This window comes from Calliphora vicina, chromosome 2 (genome assembly GCF_958450345.1).
Source record: "Calliphora vicina chromosome 2, idCalVici1.1, whole genome shotgun sequence".
Taxonomy (NCBI): Eukaryota; Metazoa; Arthropoda; class Insecta; order Diptera; family Calliphoridae; genus Calliphora; species Calliphora vicina.
Genome location: NC_088781.1, coordinates 52,623,282 through 52,651,132, shown reverse-complemented (window position 1 = coordinate 52,651,132; position 27,851 = coordinate 52,623,282). Strand labels below are relative to the sequence as shown.

At 30.3% G+C, this 27,851-nt stretch overlaps 3 protein-coding genes across 15 annotated transcripts in view; all 3 read left to right on the top strand.

Annotated features, from left to right (window-relative positions):
- Positions 1-12,777, top strand: part of LOC135951202 (zinc finger protein 37) — a 38,562-nt gene extending 25,785 nt beyond the window's left edge. For both annotated transcript variants that reach the window (XM_065500803.1, XM_065500802.1), the window contains exons 2-3: positions 9,546-10,848; positions 10,999-12,777. In XM_065500803.1, the coding sequence (XP_065356875.1) occupies positions 9,549-10,848; positions 10,999-12,116 (2,418 nt within the window). In that variant the 5' untranslated portion in view covers positions 9,546-9,548 and the 3' untranslated portion in view covers positions 12,117-12,777. The remainder of the gene's footprint in view (positions 1-9,545; positions 10,849-10,998) is intronic.
- A 2,048-nt stretch (positions 12,778-14,825) lies between these two features.
- Positions 14,826-16,169, top strand: Rpp30 (ribonuclease P protein subunit Rpp30). The gene is made up of 6 exons (XM_065501010.1): positions 14,826-14,991; positions 15,060-15,247; positions 15,319-15,387; positions 15,448-15,722; positions 15,784-15,863; positions 15,934-16,169. The coding sequence occupies exons 1-6, from the start codon at positions 14,901-14,903 to the stop codon at positions 16,164-16,166; spliced, it is 936 nt and encodes a 311-aa protein (XP_065357082.1). The 5' UTR covers positions 14,826-14,900; the 3' UTR covers positions 16,167-16,169.
- A 1,266-nt stretch (positions 16,170-17,435) lies between these two features.
- The window catches only part of kis (kismet), a 119,737-nt gene continuing 109,321 nt past the window's right edge, over positions 17,436-27,851 (top strand). For all 12 annotated transcript variants that reach the window (XM_065502375.1, XM_065502372.1, XM_065502374.1 and 9 more), the window contains exon 1: positions 17,436-17,568. The gene's annotated coding sequence lies outside the window, so the exon portion shown is untranslated. The remainder of the gene's footprint in view (positions 17,569-27,851) is intronic.

Below are 27,851 nucleotides of genomic sequence, written 5' to 3'. Positions count from 1 at the left end.
TTACAAAGCAGTAATCCTAAATAAAAATATATAAATAAGTACAAAAATTTAAATATATTGAGTATTTATTAATACAAATTAAATGAACTTCATTGAGTATTGATTCCCAAACCAAAAGGTAATAAACGAAAAGAAAGAATGAAACTGATCCCAGTAGTGATTAGGTATGAATAAAACATGAGTTTAGTTCAACTTTAAACACACAATTTAACAAGATGATTATTAGTAATTGTAAAAAAGATTTAAATATTCTATATATATATTTTTTAAATATGAATTAAATACATAAAAATAATATATAAGCTAATAAATAAAATTTTGGTATTTTGGTATGGACAAAAAGGTTATTAGTTAGGAAAATAATTCCATCAATTTGAGCCGAAAAGCATTATTAGAATGGGAGAAGAGCCTAAGCTCTAAAGGCAAATAATTCCAATACCTAGCAATCCTAACTAAAAATTATTGTTCAAATATTACCAAATGAATCCTTGGTATCAAAATCTGTGGGTTCCTAATAGAATGTATAAAAGAGAATTTAGAACAAAGTAATGCAGGTAACCCACATTTAATGACTTTGTAAAAAAATAATAAGTTACGATAACGAATGAAATTTAGAAAAGAGCAACCAAGAAAACGTTTGACATAATCAGAAATATGTTCCCGCCTCCCAAGATTAAATACAGTGAGCGTCAAAAGTGAGTAAACACCAAAAATTATTTGATTTTTTTTAAGATAATAAAAATCCTAAAATCTATCCATCGATTAAAATTTAAAAGTTTCGATTTGATGGAGATTGAGTTGAATAATAGAATCGGTTCTGAAAAAAGAAGATTTAAGTCGGAATATAATGATTTTTATGATCTTAAAAAAATCAAAGAATTCACTGGTGTTTACTCACTTTTGACGCTCACTGTATATATCTAACAATCATATTTACAATCCTATTTAATCTTGTTATTATATATGAAAAAGTTCCTGACACAATCTCAAGTACATACAATATAATTGACATTAAAAGAGAATGTGCCAAACGCCATCTAATTTGAAAAGGTAAATAATTACTAGCAGAATAAAGCTTCCGCAAAGTATATGTAATCTTACAAGATACATTATCAATATGATTTGCAAATGTTAAATGATTATCAATATAAATCCCCAAAAATCTTAGCTGTTCAACAAACAATACAGAAGAGCCAGCAATAGAAATATTTATATCTTCAACATTACTTCCGAATGCTAGAGCCTTGGTTTTTGATGAATTAATGGACAAGGAGTTCTCAGATGACCAAAGTTAAAAACGATTAAGAGTATAATTAATGTCAGAAGAGAGTTTATTTAAATCATTTTTACTGCCACTGAATAAAAGCATAACGTCATCTGCATATAAAAAAGACTTGCAACTATTTGAATCAATACAGATTGGTAAATCATTTATATATAAGATAAACAGAAGTGGTCCCAATACTGAGCCCTGGGGCACATCAGAACTAAGGGGAAGTAAATTCGAAGAGTGGCCATTAACTTCAACAAACTGATATCTACCTGTGAGGTACGAAAAAATTAGCTTACAAGCGGTAGTGGAAAACCTAAATATATCTCTCAATTTACGCATCATATTAAAATAATTTATAGAATTAAAAGCCTTAGCCAAATCAAGAGACACAAGTGCAGATACAGTGTTATTGTTAAAATTCTGTCTAATATCATCTGTCATATCAAGTAAAAGAGAGGTAGTGTTATGACCAAAACGGAAAGCATATTGCGATGGAGTAATAAATTCAAGTACAGAAAACAATATCTGGTCTTTTAATATGTGTTCTACAGCTTTAGATAAAGCTGGTAATAGCAAGAACATTTAAGAAATTAGTTTCAGAACTGTTAAGGCCCAAAGGCCCAACTATAATATGCATACACTAGCTTAAGTCAGCTTAAGCAAATGTGCGAATACATACATATAAAACGTATGTGACAAACTATAATGTACTTAAGAGAGTTTCGTCAAGTTTCGTCGAATTTTATTTACTTAAGCAAAGTGCGAAGCTGATCGCACATTCCGTACGGAATCAGCTGTTTATTTATTTTATACAAAGAAAATAAAGAAATAAATGAAAAGGATGAAGAAAATTTATATATTTTGATAAAATAATAAGAAATACGTATTTTTTTAATTGCAAGTTGCACATAAATGTTCAAATGCGGCTAAATAGTTTTGAATGCACGTAAGTACATTATAGCCACCTAAAAGTTTCTTTGAATTTCCTTAAGCATTTGACAGACTTTTCGTTCGGTTTTGACATTACCTTAAGCTAGCTTATGCATATTATAGTTGGGCCTCAACTATAATATGCATACACTAGTTTAAGTCAGCTTAAGCAACTGTTCGAATACATATAAAACGTATGTGACAAACTATAATGTACTTAAGAGAGTTTCGTCAAGTTTCGTCAAATTTTATTTGCTTAAGCAAAGAGCGAAGCTGGTCGCACATTCCGTAAGTTTGTTTATTGTATACAAAGAAAATAAAGAAAAAATTAAAAGGATGAAGAAAATTAATTTATTTTCATAAAATAATAAGAAATACGTATTTTTTTTAATTACGTGTTGCACATAAATGTGCAAATGGGGCTAAATTGTTTTGAATGCACATAAGTACATTATGGCCACCTAAAAGTTTCTTCGGATTTTCTTAAGCATTTGACAGTCTTTTCGTTCGGTTTTGACATTAACTTAAGCTAGCTTATGCACATTATAGTTGGGCCTTTAGACGCAGGGTAAATGAAGCTGGTCTTTGTTAATATCACCACGCAAAAAAAATCTTATTTCTGAAAAACCATACTGCTGGTAAACGAGGCTAGACAGAAATGGAATACTGTTCTCTTTTGGGATGAATCCAAAAAAAGGCAGATGAGAGAACATTTGTAAGACGGCCGATGGAAAAGAGACTGGATCTCAAGTACACAAATACGTTTGGCGGTGGCAATATTATGGTGTGGGGCTGTTTTTTTAGTGCAATGTATGGTTCCAATCCATATCATAAAAGTAACTATGACTGAAATTGGATATGGCAACATTTTAAACAATGTTGTGTATCCATACGCTGAGGAAGATATGCCCCTAGTTTAAGATGTCAGCATTACAATGATCTCAAACAAACCTCTAGGGTTGTATGTGTTTTGAAGTGGCCTGTCGAATCAACAGATCTCAATCCCATAGAAAATATTGGTAATATGTAGATCGCAAAATTATACGGGAACGGCAAAATATTTCAAAGGATACGATTGAATCTTAAATACGTTCAATGCGTCGTCGCTGTTATAAAAAAAAACAAGGAATATCCATCAAAATAATGCGTCACTACAATGCTCATACAATTTTTGAATATTTGGAAAAGTTTCCAATGTATTGTCAACCACTGTATATCCGACAATGTCTCATAAGAACCAAAGTGTGCTTGTCAACATCAAAAATATGACAAATCCAACGATCGTAATACTGTATTCTTGTATCTAGAATCAAAAGGTTATCGGAACCTCCAACAATTTCGTTACCCATACGAATACATAATTGTGGTGAAATTTCTAGTCATTAGTTTGTCAATAAGCTACACTGACTTTCACTGCAGATCGGGTTATTGTTGTAAGAAAACGACAGTTCATTCATTCTTGAGAGACTCTCAAAAAAAGAGTTGGTGTATGGTAAAATTAATTTGAGTGACACATATTACTTTGATTCGTAAAAGAATACATTGGATTTGAATCGGAAGTGATAACAAATATATCAATCATGAACATTAAAAAAGGAAAGGAGATAGAACAGAGCCCTGAGTAACTCCAGACCTCAATATAAAGTTCAGAGAACAAACCTCATACCCTACGTCCACGAAGAAAACCAAACAAAATCAGTTTTGAAACCAAAGAATCATGCCACAAATGCTTTAGAAATGTACAGGGCGACTACCAACCATGCGGTGTTTTTGTTGAAGTTATGCTTGGCAGAAAATCCAGAATACAACACTTAAGACTTGTTGGATGTGAATATACCATGTAAAAAAATGAAGAAGATGGACGGACACTAAAGCATTTATTGGTTACGATGAAGGTGAACGTTATCATATATGTATATAATAAATAAACGAATAGCTTAATATTATTATCAAGAGACGTTAAGTTTAATGAATGTATTAGAAAGACCAAGAGAATCGCATGAAGAAACGTTTCAAGGATCGAACATTGATTTCAAATTCAAAATGTGTAGACTTCATTATGATTTCTGTAGATTTTATGAATGGCATATAAACTCGTCTTACATACAAAGCTGCCATTACCAGTAAACAATGTTCAGGGCGACTCCCATGTGGCGAAATCCCAAAATACAACACTTAAGACTTGTTAGATTTGAATATACCAAGATGATGGTCAAAAAAAGGAAGATTTTTTTTTATTGGTTACATATCAGAAGAAAATCTATCTTAGTACACATCTTTGAATGAAATTCAAGATGAAGACAATCCTGTAGAAGAAATTGAAGATAGTGAGATAGAGCAAACTAATGCTAAAAAGATACCAAGAGACTCTCATGAAGAAAGTGAACCAATAATGAAATGTTTCAAGGATTGAACATTGATTTCAAATTCAAAATATGTAGACTTCATGAATGGCGTGTAGTCTTAAGTTTAGATTCAAGCCAAAATATGCATCTTACACAATTTGATGTTTCACCAGCATTTTTGTATGGAACCCGAAGGTTTTGGAGACGGAAGCAGAAAAGTGTTCAGATTGAAACGATGTCTATTCGGACTTAAACAAACTACAAGATGTTAGAACTGAAGTTTCAGGAATCATCATTTAAATCTTGACGTGAAGAGAATGAAAACAAAATTATACTAAAACTTTATATTGACGATGGATTTGTAGCCGCTTCAAATGTAAATGATTTAAATATGTTTTTAAATGAATCAAAAAAAGAGTTCAAGATTTTCTCGAAAAATTCAACATACTTCTTAGGACAAGTGATTAAAAGAGATAAAGAAAAACTAACAATTAGCCAAAAAGCCTATGCCAGGAAGCTACGGGAGAAGTTTATCTTTTGCTTAAAAATTCTGAACATTCAGAGTCAGGGGGAGAAAAGAACCTAGAAGAATCAAGATAAACAAAATCTCCTTATAGACCAGCATTTACAGCATCTAGCATACTGCATTGGATTATTTTTAGAAAGTCCGTCACACAAAGACGTGCTATGTGTTAAAAGATTGTTCAGATATATAGCTCAGATTCTCAATTATGGAATTAGTTTTAATATCAAAGATTAGAGTGTTATAGCGATGATGAAGGTAAATGTATGAAAACTGCTAGGTCAACATCTAGAGTTTTTATAAAATTTTCGGATGGAACTGTATCGTGGCTAAGTCTGCTTTTACACACAGCAAGTTTACTTGAAGCAAGTCTCTTCGATTCCCTTTTAAACTTGCTCGACCGTTTACACACAGCAAGTCTGTGTTCAATTTTGTATGTCAAAACCTAATAGACGCCATAGTGAAAATGAGAAAACAAAAGAAAATTGAAGAGACTTGCCAGTACAAGCAAGTGTGTACCCGTCTTCTTTCTTCTTGCCTCTCTCTCCTATAAACTCTAGACTTGCGCAAGAAAACTTGCACTGTGTAAAAGCAGTCTAAGTTGAAGACAAACAATAGTTGTTACATTTACAACAGAGGCCGAACTAGAAGAACAAATAATTTGGCATAAGTCGTTTTTATGCTGAAACCATAAACAAACATTTCTTTGTGCGTGGAAAAGTAATTTATGTCTAATAATTTTCACTTCAATAAAAACTTTAACTACAAAAGTAAATCGACACCACTGTCCCGAAAGAAAAATCATTAAGACTTTAGTTGAACGACCACTGCAGAATCCATATTGTATATCGGTATTTTAAAACGTATAAAACCGTTTATAATTACAAAGACTGCGGAGAACTCCAGCGTACCTTAGAAGGAATGTAACGGTAACGTCATCCAAGTTTCATGTGTAGAATATGTTGTTTGATGTTTATTGTATCTTTCTATTCCGAAGTCTGGATTTGTTCGTGGTTTGGTAGATTTGGATTTTAAAGATATTTTAAGCATCAGTGTGTTGTTGTAGCTGCAGTGTTTGCTGATTTAACAACACTTGGCCGATTGAACTCGTATCATTCCGGTGCGCCTGTCGTGGGAATGGGCATTAGTTTGTTGTAATTGGTTGTGTATATTCAGGGGTTCCCAGGTCTCTGTTTTGGGACACCTTTTTATACCCTTCACCTTCGTGAGAAGGGTATATATAAGTTTGTCATTCCGTTTGTAATTTCTACATTTTTCATTTCCGACCCTATAAAGTATATATATTCTGGATCCTTATAGATAGCGGAGTCGATTAAGCCATATCCGTCTGTCTGTCCGTCTGTCTGTTGAAATCAATTTTCTGAAGACCCCAGATATCTTGGGGATCCAAATTTTCAATAATTCTGTCAGACATGCTTTCGAGAAGTTGCTATTTAAAATCAGCAAAATCGGTCCATAAATAACGGAGATATGAGCAAAAAACCGGGACAACCTCGATTTTTGACCTATTTTTTATCTATATCTGGATTACTAAGTCTTTAATATAGACAATATGGATATATAATGATAGATATTTCAAAGTTCATTGCAACGATGTAGATAAGGCTATAGTAAGTTGGGCCTACAATGGGTCAAAATCGGGAAAAAAATTTTTTAACCCGAATTTTTTTTTCATCAAAAAATTTTTTTTGTCATAAATTTTTTTTCCAAAAAAAAAAAATTTAAAAATTTAAAAAAAATGGAAAAAACTTTTTTTAAAAAAAAATTAAAAAACAATTTCAAAAAAAAAAAAAAATTGAAAAACAATTAAAAACAAAATTAAATTTTGTTTACCTAAAAATATTTAAAAAAATTTATTTTAAAGTATAATTTGGTGAAGAGTATATAAGATTCGCCACAGCCGGAATATATTAATAACAGTATTTGTAGATATTTTCTCTTTGCTTATGATGTCGCACTTGATCAACAAGAGGGTATTAACTCAAAATTTTAAAATTTTCAGTAGAGGATAAAAACTGTTTGTGGTTACATTTTAAGAGAATTTGAAAATCTGAATACATCATAGTATGTAAATTACATTTAAAAATATAATTACATTGTTTTTCTTTTAAATTTCTCCAATTATTCCAAAAAAAAATCTGTTTTTTGAGTTAATACCATTTTTCTGAAAAAATGTGAACAATTTTATTATAAAAAGAGTCACATTTCGAATTAAAATCATAAAGTAAAACAAATTTTATCAACAAAACAGTATCAACTCAAAATACAACCAAATATAAATAAAACAATTTGATTATTTTTAACTGGAATAAAGGCTCAACTCAAAATAATACCTTTTTGATGACAATATACAACGTATTTCTATTTCAACTTTTGTATTAACTCAAAATAATACCTTTTTGTTGTAGAAAAGTAGTCACTACATTATCACGAAAATGGTCTCAAATGTTGTTTTCGAGATGAAAGAATAATCGGAATACGTTGAAATTTTTACAGTAGATAGATATTGATGTTGTTAGTTGATTTCTTGAAAAAAGTGAAATTTTCAAAATTTTGAGTTAATACCCTCTTGTTGATCAAGTGCGATGTATTACTTTTCTAGTGCTGATCGCGATAATACTGATGTGCTAGAGTCCAACATTACTTAAAGTATTTTAGGTTTTTCTCAGTGGTCCTCTCGGAACTCTTACTTGAATAATTCCTTTAAGACGATGACTATTTTCTTTGGGGTTACTGGACATTTTTCTAGTTTTAATATTTTCATTAATGGTGATTGGATTTTTTTCGTTGATCGACTTAGGTATTTAGGTATGATCCCCTTACCCCCTGATAATCTTTTTTTTTATTATTATTTATATTATGGCCTATTGGCCATAACCGGTTATAAATTTCTACTTAAAAATAGTTTACATTTAAAAATTTAAGTATAAAATAAATTAAATAATTATGATATAAATTAAATAAATATTATAAATAAAATTGAACAAAGTCAAAACTTAAACACCAACATATCGTCACCTAAAATGCAAAATAACGTAACATCACTTTTCATAAGTTTATAGGAGAAGCAAAAAAACGATATAAAATGAAAACTACTTTTTATCATGATAAACGTCAAAATGGTTGTCAAGATAAAACAATTATCAGGTATTGTCTCCATTTAAGGTATTTATAGACGGCAATACTGAGTATTAATATTTGTCAAAAACTCAAGTATCATAATACAATTTCATCGTCTAAACAAAATTTGTATTACATTTTCAAAAAATACAAATGATTTTTTTGATTTACGGTCGGTATTGAAAATTTGTTTAAAACAATTCAAAAACTTTTTATTTTCATATGTATCGGTATGTATTTATAAAAACAAATAAGGCAAATAAAAATGTCAAGAAAATATAAAATAAAAATCAAATTTTCAGAAAAATATCAATCAACAAAGAAATAAAATATTTGTAAACTATCGTGTAAACAATTAATGTTTTTGGGAACGATTTTTTTAAATACCGACTGATTTCAATAATATTTTAAATTTGAAAAGTGTTAATACTCAGTATTGCCGTCTATAAATACCTTTATTAGTATTATTGCTTCGTTATGACAAAATTGTTAGTGCTTTTGCTCAGACAACTTTGTCTTGACAACAAACGTCATTAATTGTTATGATAAATATTTGCCAAGTATAGACAGGGGGTTACGTTTGTGGGACATATGGACCATGTGAGGTATATGTTTGCTTATGTTTTTTTGATGTCGCATATATCTTGATTGGAAGTCGTGTCTGGTACTTTGACTTACATAACTGCTAGATTGAATCGCATCATGCAATTGTACGATATGTTTAAAGTAATTTATGTAATTATGTAAGTAATTTTTTTGCCTGTGAATTTGGTTGAGTCAGTATCAAATGGATAAATAATTTAAGTATGTTCTAAAACCGTTGTTTATTCTTGTCCTAAAAAAGAAAGAATTCCGATAAAATCAGCCCAATCATGAATAAAATCCGAGGGAGTTTTTTCCCTTTTCCCATTTTTCCTATTCAAATTCAGTGTTAAAAATAGGAAAAAACTCCCGCGGATTTTTTATTCATGATTGGACTGATTTTATCGGAACATACTTAAATTATTTATCCATTTGATACTGACTCAACCAAGATTCACATTAACTGACTGGTCCTTGTTGTCGATGCTACTACATATTTGCATACCAGTGGCATCTTCTGCTTGCTTCTTCTTCCTCTTGCGAATAAGTAAAGTCTCCACGTATGGCAATATATACAAAAGATGAAGGATGTTGAAACCAGACGTTAAATTCGTTAAGTTAAAATTAATATTTTCGTACAATCTTCTAAAAATATTCCCGAAATAATGAAATATTGAGATTTTTATATTACTTGCATTTAAATAAATATAATTAAACTAGAATTTAAAAATTTGTTGTTTTTTTATTTTAGTAAATGGAAATTATTATGAAAGTAAAATGTTCACCAAGTCCGGGAGCTGGCTCCTCACCACATTCCACCTTGAAAATAGTTGATCATCATCATCAATTGCAGCAACACACCTACACAAATGCTGGCTACAAATCAAGTCCGCCACCACATAATGTGATGCCACCACGAACTTATACACCCAATACTCATCATCCAGGCAGTAATTATCCAATAACCACCAACAACCCATCCTCGTGTAATGATTGTTCTTTGGGCTATTGTTGTAATGTTGCACCATGTTGTGCCACAACACCTTCGCCCTCTCATTATTCACAAACTCCACCCCAACCCTTACAGTCCACGCTACAATCATCGGCCGCTGCTGCTGGCCCCTATCAACATACGGAACCATATTTAAATAATTCTCCATGTGAAACAGCCGATGAACCTGAATTTGTGTCCATAGATGATGAAAAAGTTAAACAATATTTAATACGCTTGGGCCAGCAGCAATTACAAAAACGGCAACAGCAGCAGCAACAACAGCAACAAAATCGTCCACAAAAAGAACCAAAAATAACGCATGTATTTTCGGCTCCAACCAACGAAAACACGGTGAAACCGGTAGTCTATGAAATTATTGAACTAGATGATGAGGATGAAAGGGAAAAACTGAAACAAATCAAACAACAGGCCGAACAAAGTTTAGCCAACAGAAAATTACCACCCAATCTCAGTATAAACTTTGCCAACCGACATACGAAGTCATTGGACATAAGTCTTATACCCAAAACACCCGACAACAGAGCATCAAATTGCAGCCAAGAATTGCCTTTATCCAGCCAACAAGCATCATCGCGTGCGTTTAATAAAGATCCGGCGAATCATAAAATTATAGCGCAAATAGATTTGTTGGAAAGTGATGATGATGAAGAGGAAGATGCGTATATAAATGATGACGACGACGATGAGGATGATGATGATACATTACCTCTAGTGGCTGTTAGTTGCGAGCTGCAGTGTGATGATGAAGATGAGGATATTGTTGATAATAGTCCTGTAGGAATTAGCAGAAATCTGCCATACAACAATACTAGCAACTATTTGAGCGCACAGCAACGCCGGCCCACCATGAGATATTCCAAACCTTCTGTGGAAGATGTTGTTATAGTCGGTTCGCATGCGGATAAGAATCATGATGATATGATGGTTCGCTGGGAGGAATACGAAGGACAAAGAGAACGTGTTTTCTTCGAGTGTTTTTTGTGCGGCAAAAAAGTACAGTCCAGCTATAATTTAAGACGGCATATGATGATTCACACAGGTGAGTGGTTTCTTTATAAAATGCTTTCTTTAAACAAAGAATAAAAATTAGTTTCTGACTAAAGTTTGACCTAAAATTTGTTTCGCCACTAAAACTACTTCTTCAATGAAAACTTTTTTGGATTTTAATAACTTTGTTACCTAATTTCAGGTGAACGTCCATTTGGCTGTGACTTGTGCGATCGCCGATTCCGAGAATTCAGCGATATGAAAAAACACAGACGCCGCCATTCCAACGAGCCGAACTATTTGTGCATGGTTTGTCATGAAAGGACACCAGTGGATAATGATCCCACACGCTGCATTAATTGTTGTACACAATCAAAAAATGCCGTAATAATGGCTGCCATGAAACCGGCCACTGATGCCGACAATGCAGCCGAACAAAATGCCCGTGCAAAGGCAACAACAGTAACTGAAACATCACAATCCCCCTCCTTGTCCTCTGCTTCGGTAACGCAAACACCACAACAGCGGCATACACTTCCCACCATCACCTCAGTAACAAGTTATAATATTGCGGCAATTAGAACAAAATCTCCACCCACAGCCACAGCCAGTAGTAGTGGTAGTCCAGCAGCAAATAGCAACAGTGCCACCAATTCAAAATCATCCGAAGAAACCCAACGTCTGTTGGACAATATACCAGCAGTACATCGTCCAGGCTACAATGAATTGGGTATGATTACCCGTAAAGAGTTTCCATGTCCATTGTGCAATCGTGCCTTTGGCACACGTCACAATCTAAAGCGTCACTATATGATACACACGGGCGAGAAACCATTTAGTTGTACCAAGTGTCGTAAACCTTTTAGGGAATACTCTACGCTCAAAAAGCACATGGTTACGCATATACGTGAACGTTGGTACAAGTGTATGCGTTGTCCCATGAAATTTCGTGATTTTCTCAAATACACTGAACACAAAGAAACTCACAGCAATGACAGTGATAGTGAAGGGCAAGCCATGGCTTCCGGTTCATCGGCCGGCACAAAATATACTGCCATGCAAGTTGATGGTTATTTGGATTCAAATGATGAGGATTCGGGTGCCGAAGATTGGCTGGAGTGCTGTGAATGTGGTCAGCGTTTTAATGAAATCGATGCCTACAATGAGCACTTAAAGGAACATGATGCAAACACTCAAATCTTTCAGTGTTACATATGCAAACAGCAATTAAAGACACGAGCAGAATTAGATCAGCATATAGCCCAACAGCATAAACTGGATATAACTGATTCCATGGATGAGGATAATGAAGAAGCATGAGTACTTGTAATAAGGACTACTAATAGTTTTGTATATGTTTGTACATACAAATCTATGTATTTTTTATATTAATTGGGTTTTGGTTTCACCTTTTCAACCCAACAAAAACATTCCCCAGTTTGCAATTGTCAAGTGCAGCCGTGATCAATTACAAAAAAGATATTTTTACATTTTTAATTTTTATTAATTTTGAGATTATTTTTCTAGAAGTTTAAGTTTTTAAAAATTTAATTTTAGATATTTATTATTGTTACTCTAACTTTTAACTCTCTTTTCCTTTCTCTCTTATTTGCTGTAATTGTCCGTATTAGTTCAATAGAGGAATATCCTGAAAATTCAAAAAAAAAAAAATTGTCTAATATGGAAAACCCACAATTTATTTATAGTGCAATTGTAAAATATTGATAAAATTTATATTTTTATACTATATAAACTACATGCATATGTATGTATATATTTTTTTGCATATTTAAATGTATGCTTATTTGAATCAAAATATTTAAATGAATGTCTATGTAAATCGTTATATGAAAATTGTTATTTTAACATAAATTATTACGCTTAAGTTTTAATCTGTAATCCTTCATACTAAATACATATAACAAATAATTACATTCCAAATAAAAAATACTAATTATATTCCCCATTTATATTTGAAAAATATCTAGTTTTTAATCTAACCACTCACGATTAAATCATCTTAGTTTAACCTATAACATATAATCGACAAATGGATGGAGAGGAAAACAACTAGACACCCAATACGTTTCATCACAAAAAACCTAAAAATGAAAACGACGCGTATCGATTAAGAGTCCTGCTGTTTTTTTGTTCCTTGGTTTTTAAAATGGTATCAGCAATGTATTGAATTAGGCTTTTGAAATGTTCTCTATCCAACAGAAGGATATGTTTTCTTAATTTTGCTAAACTTGTCAAACGTTTTATCGCACTGAATTTGGCTATTATTTCGACCTTACCGTTTTCATTCTATTCTTAATTTCCACAATTTTAATTTGCTATAACGTAAAGTATATATTCTCTGGATTGTTATAGATGGTGGAGTCAACTTTCCGAAGCCGCCAAAATCACATTTTTCTGAAATTTTTTCACCAAAACATTTCTTTCGTCAAAAAATTTTCTTTTTAACAAACATTTTTTTCCTCACTTTTTTAACACTCTTTAAAGAATATAACAAAAGGTTTAACTCGTATTTTGAACCGGAAATCTTGAAATTTAAAATTCAATGGTTACTCTGTAGGAAATGTCAATAGTGAAACTGTACTGACTTACTATTGACACAGTCACCAGTACTAGTGACTTATTATACCCTAGACAATGATATTTAGTATAGACATTTAATATGTGCTTGTCATTGAGAATGCACTTGTTATAACAATACAATGGAAACTTTTCAAAATATACAAATAACAGGATAATAAATTTGTATTTCTTAGTATTTTAATTTTAAAAATTAATTAATTAATTAAACAACTGTCGCTGAGCTGACAATCTTTGGCCGAGTAAAACTCGGATCGTTTCGAAGCGAAGACCCAATTGTCGTGGGAACGATAAATTGTCCTCTGTAAATACCTTTAGTGACTCAGTATTTTGTTGGATAGCCATTGTTTTGTATTACTGTTTCACAGCGACATTGCATTAAACCAAAAGTCAAACGTCTCCTTAGAAATATTTTACCATTCTGCATCTGACAGGCTTCCATTTTGAGTGCATATTTTGCGATCTACAATTTCCCATAGGTTTTCTATGGGATAGAGATCTGGCGATTGGCCACTTAAAACACGTACTTCATTGGATTGTAACTACTCATTTGCAACCCTAGAGGTATATTTTGGGTCATTTTCTTGCTGGAATCTACAAACTAGGGTCATATTTTTCTCATTTTTTTATGATATAATTGGACCATACCTTGTCCTGAACAACAGCACCACACTATAATGTTGCCAACGCCAAACTGGACTGTTCTCCAACACTGCCTCTTAAATTTTATTTGTAAAAATGAAAACAGTACTCCATTTCAGTCTCAACGCAGAATGGGCTTTTAGAAATAAGAGTTTCTTTCACGTGGCGATAGCAACCAAGACCAGCCTCTTTTACTCTAACAATTTGAGAACTAATTACAAATTTTATACTATTAATAAGCTCCCGGGGATTAATTTTTGAGAATTTCAAACTCTGTTGCTTTAAATTGTCTTGGATTAGTTTTACGATGTCTTAATCCCAAATGCTAGGTTTTTACAGTATCTGCCTCATGAATTTTTTGTATTTTTTGAAACTGCTGATTTATTAATTGAATATTATTACTGATAATTTTTGTGTTTTAATCCAGCATTTTTTTAATTTTCGTAAATCTTGTCAATTTTACTAAATATTTAAAAATTTATTGAGCAAACAAATACAAAATAAATAATCAAAATACATATATATGCAAATATTGAAATAACGGTAAAACATGATGCTGATTAATCGTTTTCTTACCTATTATTTTTGATTTAGTAATCTTTCTGAATTTATCTATTATTTTGAAATAATGTATTTCTTACATTTTCATTATTTTCATATTGGCAATGCCGCCACAGTAAAAGCATTAAATACACTATTAAGCAACCCTAGTTTTTCCTTTTGTCCTCTATTCTTGTTGTTGTATCAAAACAGCTGACTTTTGTAAACAAATAAACGAAACACGTGCCAGGCAAAAACACAAATAATTTTGTTTACGTTTTTAAACCAAATAAAAATTTAATTTTAAATACAAATTTAATAAAAATGGAACAAACTAAAGGATTTTACGATATGTGTATACCTTTTAACAAAGATGAAAAAGTGATGCGGGAAATTTGCAAAGAATTAGTGGAGTGTAGGTTAAATAATGAGTTAATCAAATTAACAATAAAATAATTAAATTTGGTACTTTTCTGACTGTAGTCGGCTACAAAACCGTAGCTATTGAACAGCAATTTGATCATAGTAAAAAGGAAAATGTTAAAAGATCATCAGACGTATTTCCTGAACCCATCAATATTAAATGGCTACAAGAGGAGTTTAAAAATAAATTGAAAATCTTGCAACGTTTAACCATAATATATGTGGATGTAGCAGTGGCACATGCCATGGTAAGTTTAACATTTCATAGATCATGTTGTTAATTATACATAATATGTAATTATCAAATTTTAAATTTTAGAGCAATTCTTTAAATTTAAAGAAATTTAATTTGATTGCGGGTCAGCCTAAAACCGATGCTGCTTTAACGGTATGTTTTTGGATATAAAAATAAAATATATTCTGAATAAATTTTTATTAACCATTTCAGCATTGTTGTACTACATTTAATGGTGACATTGTTACATTTGATGACACCGCTGGCTGTCGTTTAAATGTTAATCGTAAAGCATACCAAGTAGCTGTTAAACGTGGGGTATTCTTTGAAATCAAATATTCACCTTTGATCGCTGATTCCTCCTGTCGCAAGGATATGATTAAGGTGGCTCATAATTATCTCGTTAAGGGAAAATCTAAAAGTATTATTATTTCTAGTGGGGCCACCAATGTTTTTGAATTAAGAGGACCCTATGATGTGGCTAATTTGTAAGTACTTCAACACAGCCCTTTATTCAAATAATTTTTTTATGACTTCCTGCAATTACAGATCTTTCATTTTTGGTTTATCGGAGGACCAGGGCAAATGTGCCATTGACAGATTTTGCCGTCAATTGTTCTTAAGAGCCGGTATGATAATTTTCTTTTATACAGGGTTTTCAGAAATTTAATTATATTGGAAACTTGTACTTACCTTTAGAATCCCGGCGTGTTGGTAAAACAATTATGTTTGTTAAGGCTTCAGGTCCAGTGGTGTTTTCAGATTCCTCAGACAGTGAAAACGATGAAGAGGATGCGACAGATGATCTACAAAATAAAATGCAAACTGACGATGTTATTAAATTTTCAAAGGATTCGGAATCGGACACAAATGACGATGTTGATGATAATAATGACGAAGAACAACCAAATAAAAAGAAGAAAATGTTTTAAATATTTTTTTTAGAGTTTTTTATTTTGTCTCATACAATTTTTACAGTTATATTTGACTTCACAAAACTATTCATGTCTTTGCAACTACTCGCCACCTCAGTGAAAATGGCGCTTGTTTCTTTAAGGGTGTTGCCATTCTAATTTTTTTTTTAGAAAATACTCAAATTTATTAACATCTCTACAAGAAATGAATGACTGAAACTAATATGCAATATATATTGCGTTTTTTTTTTGGTTATTTATATTCTAAATTTTAGAATATGTTTGGTAATATGAAAGAAATATCTGTAATATATAAAGAAAACATTTTCTAGGCAACTAGTTGGTATAAAGTAAGATTTGAATATATAAGCCCATAAGAACTAGTTCAAGAAACATAAAAAATTCCTCGTGGTACTTTGAAAAATATTATTTTTATGTGATGTTAAAATGTTTAGCTTGTGCAACAATATCTGACCATTATCAAAATGTCTTTGAGATCAGACGAATTATTAAAGTTTTCCAAAATAATGTACTTTTAGCTTTTTGTCCAGAAAATGCTTAATAATTACAATTGTTACTTCCAAACTATTTGTTCAGGTCAACATATTCATGCAGTATTGACTTCACTATTTTTCATTTATAGCATTGGATGGAAACATGAGATCGGTCGAATTTGTTCTGGTCTTTAAAGAATTGTTATATGTACCCTATAAGCATTTTTACTGGAATTCAAGTTAAAAGCAAGTGTAATTCATGTTTTGAATTATAGTCAAGCAATTGAATAACAATTGTATTACACTTTATTTCAATAACATTCTCCAGTAAAAAAGAAACATAAATTCAAGCCATCTGGTTTTTGTTTAAAAAATATTTAATTTTTCAAATATTTTTTAAGTTTAAAACATAATTACATTCAAGTCAAATTCCAACAAAATGTTCAGGTGCTTAAATTTGTCGGGCTTTGGTGCTTATTGGGCTCAATAGCCTAGATTTTTTAAAGCTTGATTATTATTTAAATTAAATTTTAATTTCCACAACAAAGTAATATTTAGAATAATTCTCAGCTGGCAACATTAAATTAGCGTTTTATTTTATTAAAAAATATCTGGCAATAAACCAACATTAATCATATTTTACCTATCCTTTCTGTAGTCGTCTCTTTCTTACTAACGTCTTGTGTATAAACAATACGTGCTGACTATTATCTAGACATGCTTGTCTATAAATTTTTCTTCATTTTATTTTCTTCTAAATACAACTCTGTTTTGTGTAGCTTTTGCGCTCTCTCTCCGTTTTTTTGTCTTCATCAAAATTTGGCTAGTCGGCAAAAAGAATAAAAATTCTTAAAACAAAATGGTGGTCTTTGATGTGGTGCGTACATTATTTGTCTTGAGTGATGAGTAGAAAAATTGCAAAAACGGTAAATTAAAGTGAAAATTAATTAAAAAAATAATTAAATAAATCAAATATAATGGCAATGTAAACAAATGCATTAAAAATTTAAAGAATTACATAAAATTTAAATGGTTATAAAGGCATTTGAAAAAATGTTGGTTAATTGCAAAGATGAAAGGAAAAAATGTGTGTGTGCATGGTGGAAGAAAAAAAGATGAGAAGAAAGAAATAAAATAATTTTTTTTTGCAAGAAAAATTGCAGACTAAAAGTGAACATGGAATAAAAATAAATTGTACAAAATAAAATTGTTAACAGTGCATATAAATTAATTGAAAACGAAAAATTAAAAAAAAGTGATATATGTATGAGAAAAAATTGTCTGTACTTCATAAGACCCTTCCTCATCATTTAGAAAAAAACTTGAAGAAAAAAAATTAACAGCAACAACAACAATATCAAGAAGAAAAAACGGACAATAACGACAACGTCGTCGACAATGTTAACGAACGCCGCTAACGACAATTATTTACCCACGAATATAATAAAAAAATCATACATATACAATTCTTTTTTCTCATATAATTAAGCTTAGGCGAAAAAAATTAATTACCAAAGCGTCTGGCTGTTAAAACGAAATTGAAGAAAATGTAGTGATGAATAATGAAAATTTTATAAATTTTCATTTTTGTTAGAGGTTCAAAAAAACAACGTGTATTATGAAAAATGTTATGAAAAATTAAAAATAAACAAACAAAATTAAAGCCGCATGTGATTTCTGAAAGTATAAAATAAAATTAATTTGGCTGTATTAAAACAATAATAGTATTAACAGATTTTTTGATTATAAAAAATTGTTAGAAGTGTTTAATTTTTTGCATAATTGTAAGAAGAAAACGAAAAATGAATTGGTGTGGTGTCTCTTTATGTAGTTGTTGTTTTTATTTTTTTGCTGCCTGTGCTTTAGCCAAGTGTAGAGAAAATTAAAAATGTGTTGTTGTTTTGTTTCATACTTGACGCCGCTGTTTTCTCTCCTCTTCCCCTTCCTACCTACAACAACAAATTATTGCTGTAGGTTTTTTTGTCTTCATTTTCAACAAACGCGCTGCGCTGGTTCTTGCTTTTAGTTGAGGTAAGTTTTTTTTTGTTAATTAAAATATGTATTTAATTTGTTAATATGTGTAAATAATTGTAGTATTTAAGCTATAGTTTCGCTAAATTATTTATTCAACTATTTTGTTATTTTCGTAAGCAGTGTTGCAAAATTTAGTACTTATTTTCTGTGGTGATTTAAAAATTAATGAGCATTTATTGTAATTTTTTTGTTTCTTCTTTTGATGTGTTCTACAAGATTATTGCTCTTGTTGTTGTTGCATTTTTTTTCTTCGTGCACCTGTAAATTGGTGCAGTTTCTCAATTTTATTACATACTGGTTATATATTTTTTTTAATACATATACGAAGATGACTTTTTTTTAAATTTGACTTGTTTTATAATTGATGGATATTTTTGCTATACAAATAATATTTGTAAGATAAGTTAAATACGAAATTATAATTAAAAAAATAGTTTGTTATTTTACTGTGAACATTTATGTTTATTTTAAAATTAATTTGAATTGTGTAAAAGAAAAATTAAAACTTTAGTTTTGATGTATAATTATTTTGTTGTTGTTTTAAAAATAAATTTAATCTGGTTTTTTCTTTATCTTCGTTTATTGCTTTTTGTGTCAATCGTCGTCAGCCATTGTAATTTTTGCTTGAAAAGACGCGCTCTCTTTCTCTATGTGCCTAAATTAAAAGAAATCACAAATCACATTTTCTTCATAAGTAATTGTTTCACAATATTTATAGTTTTTTCAATCTATTGTATTTATCAGCATATTTAAATGACTTGATATTTCCTGAAACATCTTAAATTTTAGTTTTCAAACCTTGCAGTTCAATTTGTTAAGATAGTATTACAAAACTACTGAATTTAGTTTGAAACTTTTTCATTCAGAAACTTCTTTGGATTTTTAGTAAGTACCTATCTATTACTAATGATTTATTTACCGGATTTGTTTCCATCACTTAAAACAGTTCATATGGTTTATAAGCAGACTTTTCAGCTTCCAGATTATTTAACACAAAAGTGCAAACGTATTTTTAAAAGTTAGATATTATTGGATTTAGATCCCGAATCTGTGGGGCCACAAGGTAACATTACTATAAACATCTTCGAGATGGTTGCTTTGGGTCGTTATCGTGCATCACCGAATACACAAGTTGTCCTCACAATTGTATCATATTTTGCTCTAGGATATTCTTGTACTTATCCTGGTTTATTCTGCACACGACCTTGATGATTATTCCCACTCCGCGACATTAAAAATTTCCAAAAATCATAAAACCACATCACTATAACCTTCTTCGTGATGGTTGCTTTGGGTCGTTGTCGTGCATCACTGAATAGACAAATTGTCCTGACAATGGTATCATATTTTGCTCTAGGATATTCTAGTAATGATGCTGTTTTATTCTGCACATGAATGTTGATGAAGGTTCCCACTGCGTGACATTAAAAAGCTCCACAAACCTTTATAGAACCACCTGCAATGTTTAATGGTTTTCTGGGTATAACCGGGATTGAAGTATGTCATACTTTTTTACTACCATCTGATCCAAGCTGGTTGCATTTTGATTCGTCACACCAAAATAAACAGATGAACCAGACAGGGTTTAGGTTTCACAATTATAGGTTGATCTTTGAGAAATTTCGTGACCCTACCAACCAATCCTTGAACAGTATGATGGATTTTGGGGTATCCAAGGATATTTGGTCAAAGTTTATTGCAAATGCAACCAGATTACTAATCGTGATGGTAGGAGAAGTTGGGATGATAATCCTGTGTGACAGTAACACACAGGATTATTGTAGGATGTGGAGTACCTAGAGGCTTTATCAAGGCAATAGGTTGGCTATTTAGATGACAGTCTATGGATAATTCCAATCTATACCTATTTTTGTTTTCTTACCTTCAGAATTGAATTTCGTTTCGACTTTATACAGACAGACATTCCTTATCTTTCCATTTATATAGCTTTAGTCTATTAATGGTTTTGGTTCTTGTTTGGCCTATTAATTCTGGAAGCAGTTTCGTTAGTTTTGTATTTCTCTTGTAATTTCATGGCTTATGCCCGTAATTTCAACAAATAGATATCTATCAGGGCTTAGTTACTTATGGAGTAAAAATACTTGGTAAATATTGGTCGACCATTTTTCTATGGACTTCAGGTAGGAAAGTAGGGGTTGCGAGGTCAATGTCTTCCGACACCTGAAGAATTGGTAGATGCAATTATACGGAGTATTTCCTCTTATTAATTCCCTTTTACTGTAAAACATGGTTTGAAAATGTGAATATACATTGGTCTTCAGATTATTTTGGATCCATAGCTTATTTTATCAAATATTAAAGTTAGTTGGGCCTTATACTTATTAATTAAAATTTTTTTGTAATAATTAAACATACAATTAGATATACAAATTATTTAACCCTTAGATCCCACCTTTTTTCACACTGTCTATCTCTCTCCCACTCATTTAGCTATTCAATTTTACGTATTAATTAATAAAATTTTAGTTATTCTTGTTAATCATTTTATATTTATGTTTGTATATGTATGATTTTATATGTATCTTTGTTAATAGTCATAAATTTATTTTGCATTCTACACATTTGTGTATAATAACTTTGGTTTAAGTTCTCCACGCGTCACATTGACAAGAGATGAGAGAACTGCAAAATATAAAATAAAACAAATGTGTATATTATATTTATTTACTTATTGTACATATTCGGGAGGTAATTATAAAATTGGTGGCAGCAACAACAAAAGCAATAACAAATCAAATAGAAAAAGAAAAATTGTTCAACAAAATGTAATGGCTTACAAACAAAACAGTTAAATAAAAGAGTGAAATCTTTAAGATAATACCGTTTGGAAATCCTTTATTGTTGTACCATACAAGTGATTCCAATATTTAAATGTATTATGTATGGACAATTAGATATCAACAATATTATTTGTATATAACCTTCACCATGAGTGATAAGGCTATATAAAGGATTTTTCAATAATAATATTCTTTTCCATTTTAAGATAAAAATACGTATTTTTAGAGATAGTTGTGATTTTTTTATTGGATTGTATAGAAAGCATATTTCGATTAAGTATGAAATAAAATATCTGTAAAATGGCATCCACGGTTCTGGTGACAGACCATTACTCTTTGATTTCAGGAATTGTTTTTGGTTTATTCGCATAAACCCGAGATTTCACCTTTATCTTTTTTTCTGCGGCTCCACACATGTTCTCCATATCCATGACGTCCAGTTGAGACCACAACAACTCAGTTATCATGTTGGTGTAAATAATACCATTCACAGTCACTGCACTTCGGCCCAATCAGGCCGCCTGATCAAAATCCGCACCAGACATGAGTGCATTTGTTTAACATGGATTGCATGAGGATTTTCTGAGCCCTAAATTCGAGAATTGTGTTTATTCACGAAGCCATTCAGATGGAAATCTTCCTTTTTTTTGTTTTCGGCGACATTCTCGTTTACAGCAGCTATGTTTTCAAGAGACCGACCGGTTCTGTTATTGAAATTCGGGAAATGGGTCCATTTTTTGATTATCTATATCTGGATTATTAAGTCATTCAAATATACAATATGGACAATCAATATTTCACATGAAATACAAAATTTAAAATATTTTTTTAAAATAAATTTTTTTTTTTTAGTATTTTACTTGTATAGTTTTATTTATGTATATAAATTAACTGAAAAACAAACAACATAATTAATTATATTCTGAAAAAAGGGAACAAAATTAAAAATATTCACTATTTCGCTATTGACAAAACAATAGAAACTTTTAAACTTCTGCAAGAAAGAAGTGTAAAACGAAAATAATATTTAAAAGAACGATGCAAAAAGCATCCTGTTTACAGTTATTTTATTTTTAAATTCTGGTAATTTTTCACAATTTCTTTTTCTAAGTTTTTCGCATAATTGCTTTTTTTCAAAGTTAACGAAAATGGCTAAAGTTAAGATTTGTGAAGACTTAAAAACTAAAATAATTAACGTTTTTTAAAGCTGGTTTAAAAGATATCATGACAGGTATTGGATACAGAACCACATTAAACGATGTTATGTATCCATAAGCTGAGGTAAATATGCCCCTAGTTTGGAGATTGCAACACGACAACGACCCGAAACACACCTCTAGAGTTGTAACCGAGTGGTTACATTCCAATGAGGTACGTGTTTTGAAGTGGCCTGCCCAATCGCCAGATCTCAATCCCATAGAAAATCTATGGGAAATTGTAGAACGTAAAATAAGGACCCAAAATTACACCAGGAAGGAAGATTTATCGGAGGCGGTTATAAGGGAATGGCAAAATATTTCAAAGGAGACCATTGACTCTTTAATTGGTTCAATGCATCGTCGATGTGTAGCAGTTATTAAAAATAAGGGAAACCCAACAAAATATTGAGTTATTGCAAAGTTTAGACCATATTTGTTAAAATAATACCTAAGTTTCCATTGTTCTGTCAATGCCGTAATAAAGAAATCTTTTAATTTTGTTTTCTCATTTTTAGAATTTAATTATGTCCTTTGCTTTGTTTTTTTTTTCATATTTTATTTATTGTATCTTCAGAAATTAATGTGAACTATCAATAATTTGTTCAAATCTTAAATCTATATTAATTTTTTTTTACGTCCCACCACAGTTGGACGAAAAATGATGTTTAATTTATAGATCCTATTATTATTATTATTATTTATTTATTTTTATTTCAGCGCAGGTCTGTTGGATTCCTTCTTCTTTTGTTAAATTAAGTTAATAAAAGTATACAAATAAAATACTACAAAAATATTAAAATTTTTTAAAAAATTATTTCAAATTTTAGGCCACTAATGAAATATTTGGAAAATTTTCGATTTTGTCAACCACTGTATGTACCCTTTTTTGTTTATCAACTTTGTTCACGTGAAAAATTCCATATGTTGTGATGGAATTTCGTAAACAATAAAAGCTGTTACGAACAAATTCCACTATTGTGAATGAGAAGTTCATAGGAATATCGCGATAACAATTTTCCCTTCGAGGCAAATGAATATTTCATGGGAACATAATTTTCCCATGTTATTGCCGATAGGGGCGAATGATTTATATTACCTTTCCAACGATGTACATAACGTCATAAAATTTCGGACCACCAAAATACTAAATATTTAAAAATTTTTCTATACCTATAACAGTATTTTCTTTAGAAAATATTTAGCCCAATTATGAATAAAAAATGTTCCATTGAATTTATTCATAATTGGGCTGATTACATTTTTTTTGAAGCTTCAGCTTGTTGAGTCTAATAGGGCCTTATTGTGGTTGAATTGAACTTTTTTTTTATTAAAATTAATTTTATTCCAAATCTCTTAGGAACTGCTTCTTTTAATTTACTGATTACATACAACTCTGATTGTATACAGATAATATAATTTGAAAAGTACATTTAGTACATTATTATTATTGTTGTTGCTCTTTTTACAGTTGTTGCTTTGTTGTTGTTATTTTTCATTTTGCTATTGTATTACTTCTACTGATGTTGTTGTTGTTTTTACCATTAATTTTTTTTAGGTGTTGCTTGATTTTGTTTTATTTTTCTCCGTGTGTCGACCCGACCCACCGACCGATGTCTTTTGTCTACTAACAATCATATTTTTTATTATTATTTTTTTCGTTCATAGTCATCGTCGTGTATGTATACTAATGTTTTTCTTCTTTTCGTTTAAATTTTTATTCTGTTGTTTTTATTATTGTAAGAAGAAGAAATATTCACCAAAAACCACACAATTTATGCGTGTGTTGCAAATATCAGTCACTGAAATATGCCAGTAAAATGCTAAGCAGGGGGTGGTGGGAGTTGCGGTTAACACAGTCTATTGCAAAAATAATTGTTTGGATTGGATAAGGCAAATGTTGAAAATTATTTTAAAATATTTGCTGTTTTATTATGATTATTAGTTGTGAATTTGTTTATTTCTTTTTTGCAAAGTATTGCAATATTATGGAAAATTGTATTTTTCAATTTAACGATTTCCCCCGAAAACAATAAAGGAATTTTGGTATTTTAGTTTACTATTTCAAATTAACACTTGTTCATGAAGGTCTTATAAAATCTGTTGTTATGTCTGAAGAGTTTGATGCTTAAACATTTGATGACCAAAAAGATGTCATTGCTTTGGATATTGCAAAATTTTAAATCGCTAAAAGAAATTATGCCTTAAATTTTTTTGAATTATGATAGCCAACAAATCAATAGATTTACTAATATTGTTCGGAAACTCGACCCTAAAATACCGATACTGAAATAATTGTTATTATCGTTACCGCTAAAATATTGTTGACGTCATTCTATAAAGAATTTTAAATTACAAAATAAACTTTTCTTTTTGTACATAAAATAATTTTTACTATAATTCATATGAGTTTGCTGTAGTTAAGCTATTTCAAGTATATCATAATATGGTTTTACACGAAATTATTACCTTTCAAAAGACGTCGGATAAACAAGCCCTCCTAAAATTTTCGGGGGCTGGACTATTTTCTTTCGGAAAATTAGAATCAAAGGACACATAGTTTCGGTACTCGTTTTATTATATTACACACAGCCAATAGCTTTCGCAGAAATAAAACAATTGCTTGATACGAGTAACAGCTGAAAAGGTATTCAGTATTCTCGAACTTATCAAAATGGAGATAGATCATACTGGAGACAGATACCATAGAAATTAATAAAGAGCGATCTTTGTCTTCGGTGTCTAAATCCCAGCAGCTCATAATAGGTAGTACCCTTTTGCTCCAACTAAATTCAGAGCATAACCTTAGCGCCATGAATAGCATTTGGCTTTGGGTTAACGTAATGGATACATTTTTCATCGCAAGTGATTTGCAAAAATGATTTTCTTTTATTGCGTTCAAGCATAATTTCGGACATGCAAAATCCTCTTTCATACGAGTTCTATTCGTATGGTACCCAATTTCCCTGCTTGAGAAGCTCCCAATGATTTTGCAAGATCTTGTTGAGTTTTACAACAGTAATTGGTCTTCAAACTTTTTTGGCTTCCATGTGAAAATTACCACTTCTGAACCGCACAAACCATCTCTCGTATGTTGAAAACGATCAAACACATTCACCATAAGCTTTAAAGAAGTAAAGCAAAACTTCCCGCACAAAATCCGACAAGTGGCACAAAATTTATTTTCGAAGCAAAAAAACTGGATATAAAAAATACTAAAATATCTCATTCGGTTCAAAAGTTACAGTCTTTTGGCCAATGAAAATCGATTCAAAGCCTATGTGTGATGTTCCGGAAATCAGAGAGTCGCATACTTTCCAATAATAAATACCTAATGATAGACATTTCAAAGACTTTTCCAACGGCGTTTATAACGGACCAACAATGAGGTAGACCCGGGAAAAAAATTTTAAAACGGATTTTTTTGACCAAAAATTAGTTTTTACTTTGGTGAATGGTATATACGATTCGGCACTGCTGAATATATAGCAATCTTACTTTGTTTTATTAATTTTGCATCATTCTTGAAGGGAATAATGGAAACGACTAATGTTACATTTTAAGCTTTTCGAAATAAATACAGAATAGGTATAATCAGGATAAATAAATTTAGGAAATATTTCGAAATAAGCAATAGATATCCATTATTAATTAATTAACTTTGAAGATCTTTTATTAATTATCGGAATAAGTTGTAGTAGAAAATAATAGCTGTCAAATATCTACAAATTGCTTAGAAATATATTTAAAATAGTGTTTTATTTAAAATTATTATTATTTACATTATTTAGTACAATTTGTTAAGTTTATTTATTTTTATTTACAATCAACTAAGCAAACTTTTTTTTTTCTTTCCAGACATTTTTGCATATGGCGTTTCTTCGTTAATTTCTTTAAATTGTTTTGAAATTTAAAATTTTTTTTTAGTTAACACTTGACTAAACAATAGTATTACTGGGTTTAAATACAGTTAATTAATTTGCAGTTACTTATAACAATTAGATTTAATTAAAAAAAGGTAGTATTTTTTAGTTAAAACAATTAACTTGAATAAATTTTCATTAAAAAATCAAAGAGCACAAAAATTACAATTATTAGGATTGGAACTTATAGAAGTTCATAAATTAATTTAAGTAAATGTTAAAACTAAAATTATAAAAATCACAGCGGCTTGAACTTTTCGCTATATAATTAAGACAATTTGGTTAACAAAAAGGGCATTTGTAAAGTGAATGTTAAAAATAAGGATTCTAACTTGTATAATAATGGCCAGGAAACAAATTTAAAAAAACATAAGGTAAGTGAAACAAATTTCTTTAAATATTTTTTAAAACATTTACATGCCTATTTATTTAATTTCTTAAGGCCTTACTCGTAAAAATAAAATTGTATGATACGAGTCGCATATTATTATTTATTTTATTTTTTAGACATTATTATAATATAAATATTTTCATTAATTCATTATAAAATTATTAACTTATTACACAAACTTAATAGCTACCTATACAATTAATAATCAGAATATGGAGAATTTCACAATTTGTTTAGTGAAACTTCGAGAAATTTACAATAACGTTCAGGCAAAAAGTGCCTTTTAGAAAATGTACGTAATTATGTATCTTCAAATAAAATGAAAAAAAACATTCTCTATATATTGTTTATATGTATACATATGTATGTATAGCTGTGAGCAGAGAATACATTGATTATAACAACAAAATACACAGTTTATAATATAAAAAACAGCAACAACAATTACAGCTACAAACACTAACCAAAACAACGATGAGAAGTACGACGACTTTAGACACGATGAGTATACATAAACGTATAACGATGATGTTTAATTTGTTGTTGCTTTATTTTGGTGTTTATATGCCACACAGTGTTGCCAATTCTAATGAATGGAGACAAACCGCAAGGTTTTGTGAAGTTGTTAATTTTTTTAATTTTTTAACTGAAATTTAGGTATTTTTTATTTTCTCATAAAAATAAGATAATTAAGTAACGGCTATCAATATTTTAGACTTTTTATGAATAAAAAAAGGCTATACAAAAAATTATATAGCCTTTTTATAACTTTGTATGTCAAAGTTTAAAACATATATTTTTGCTTGTAATTTTTCCCATTAGCCATTTTTCCCTTCGAAACATTATAATTTCCAAAAGAAATAT

Coding starts and splice junctions, on each gene's coding strand:
- Rpp30 (XM_065501010.1), top strand. CDS start 14,901: ATGGAACAAACTAAAGGATTTTACGATATGTGTATACCTTTTAACAAA. Junction 14,992..15,059: donor TTGCAAAGAATTAGTGGAGT/GTAGGTTAAATA, acceptor TTCTGACTGTAG/TCGGCTACAAAACCGTAGCT. Junction 15,864..15,933: donor TCAATTGTTCTTAAGAGCCG/GTATGATAATTT, acceptor ACTTACCTTTAG/AATCCCGGCGTGTTGGTAAA.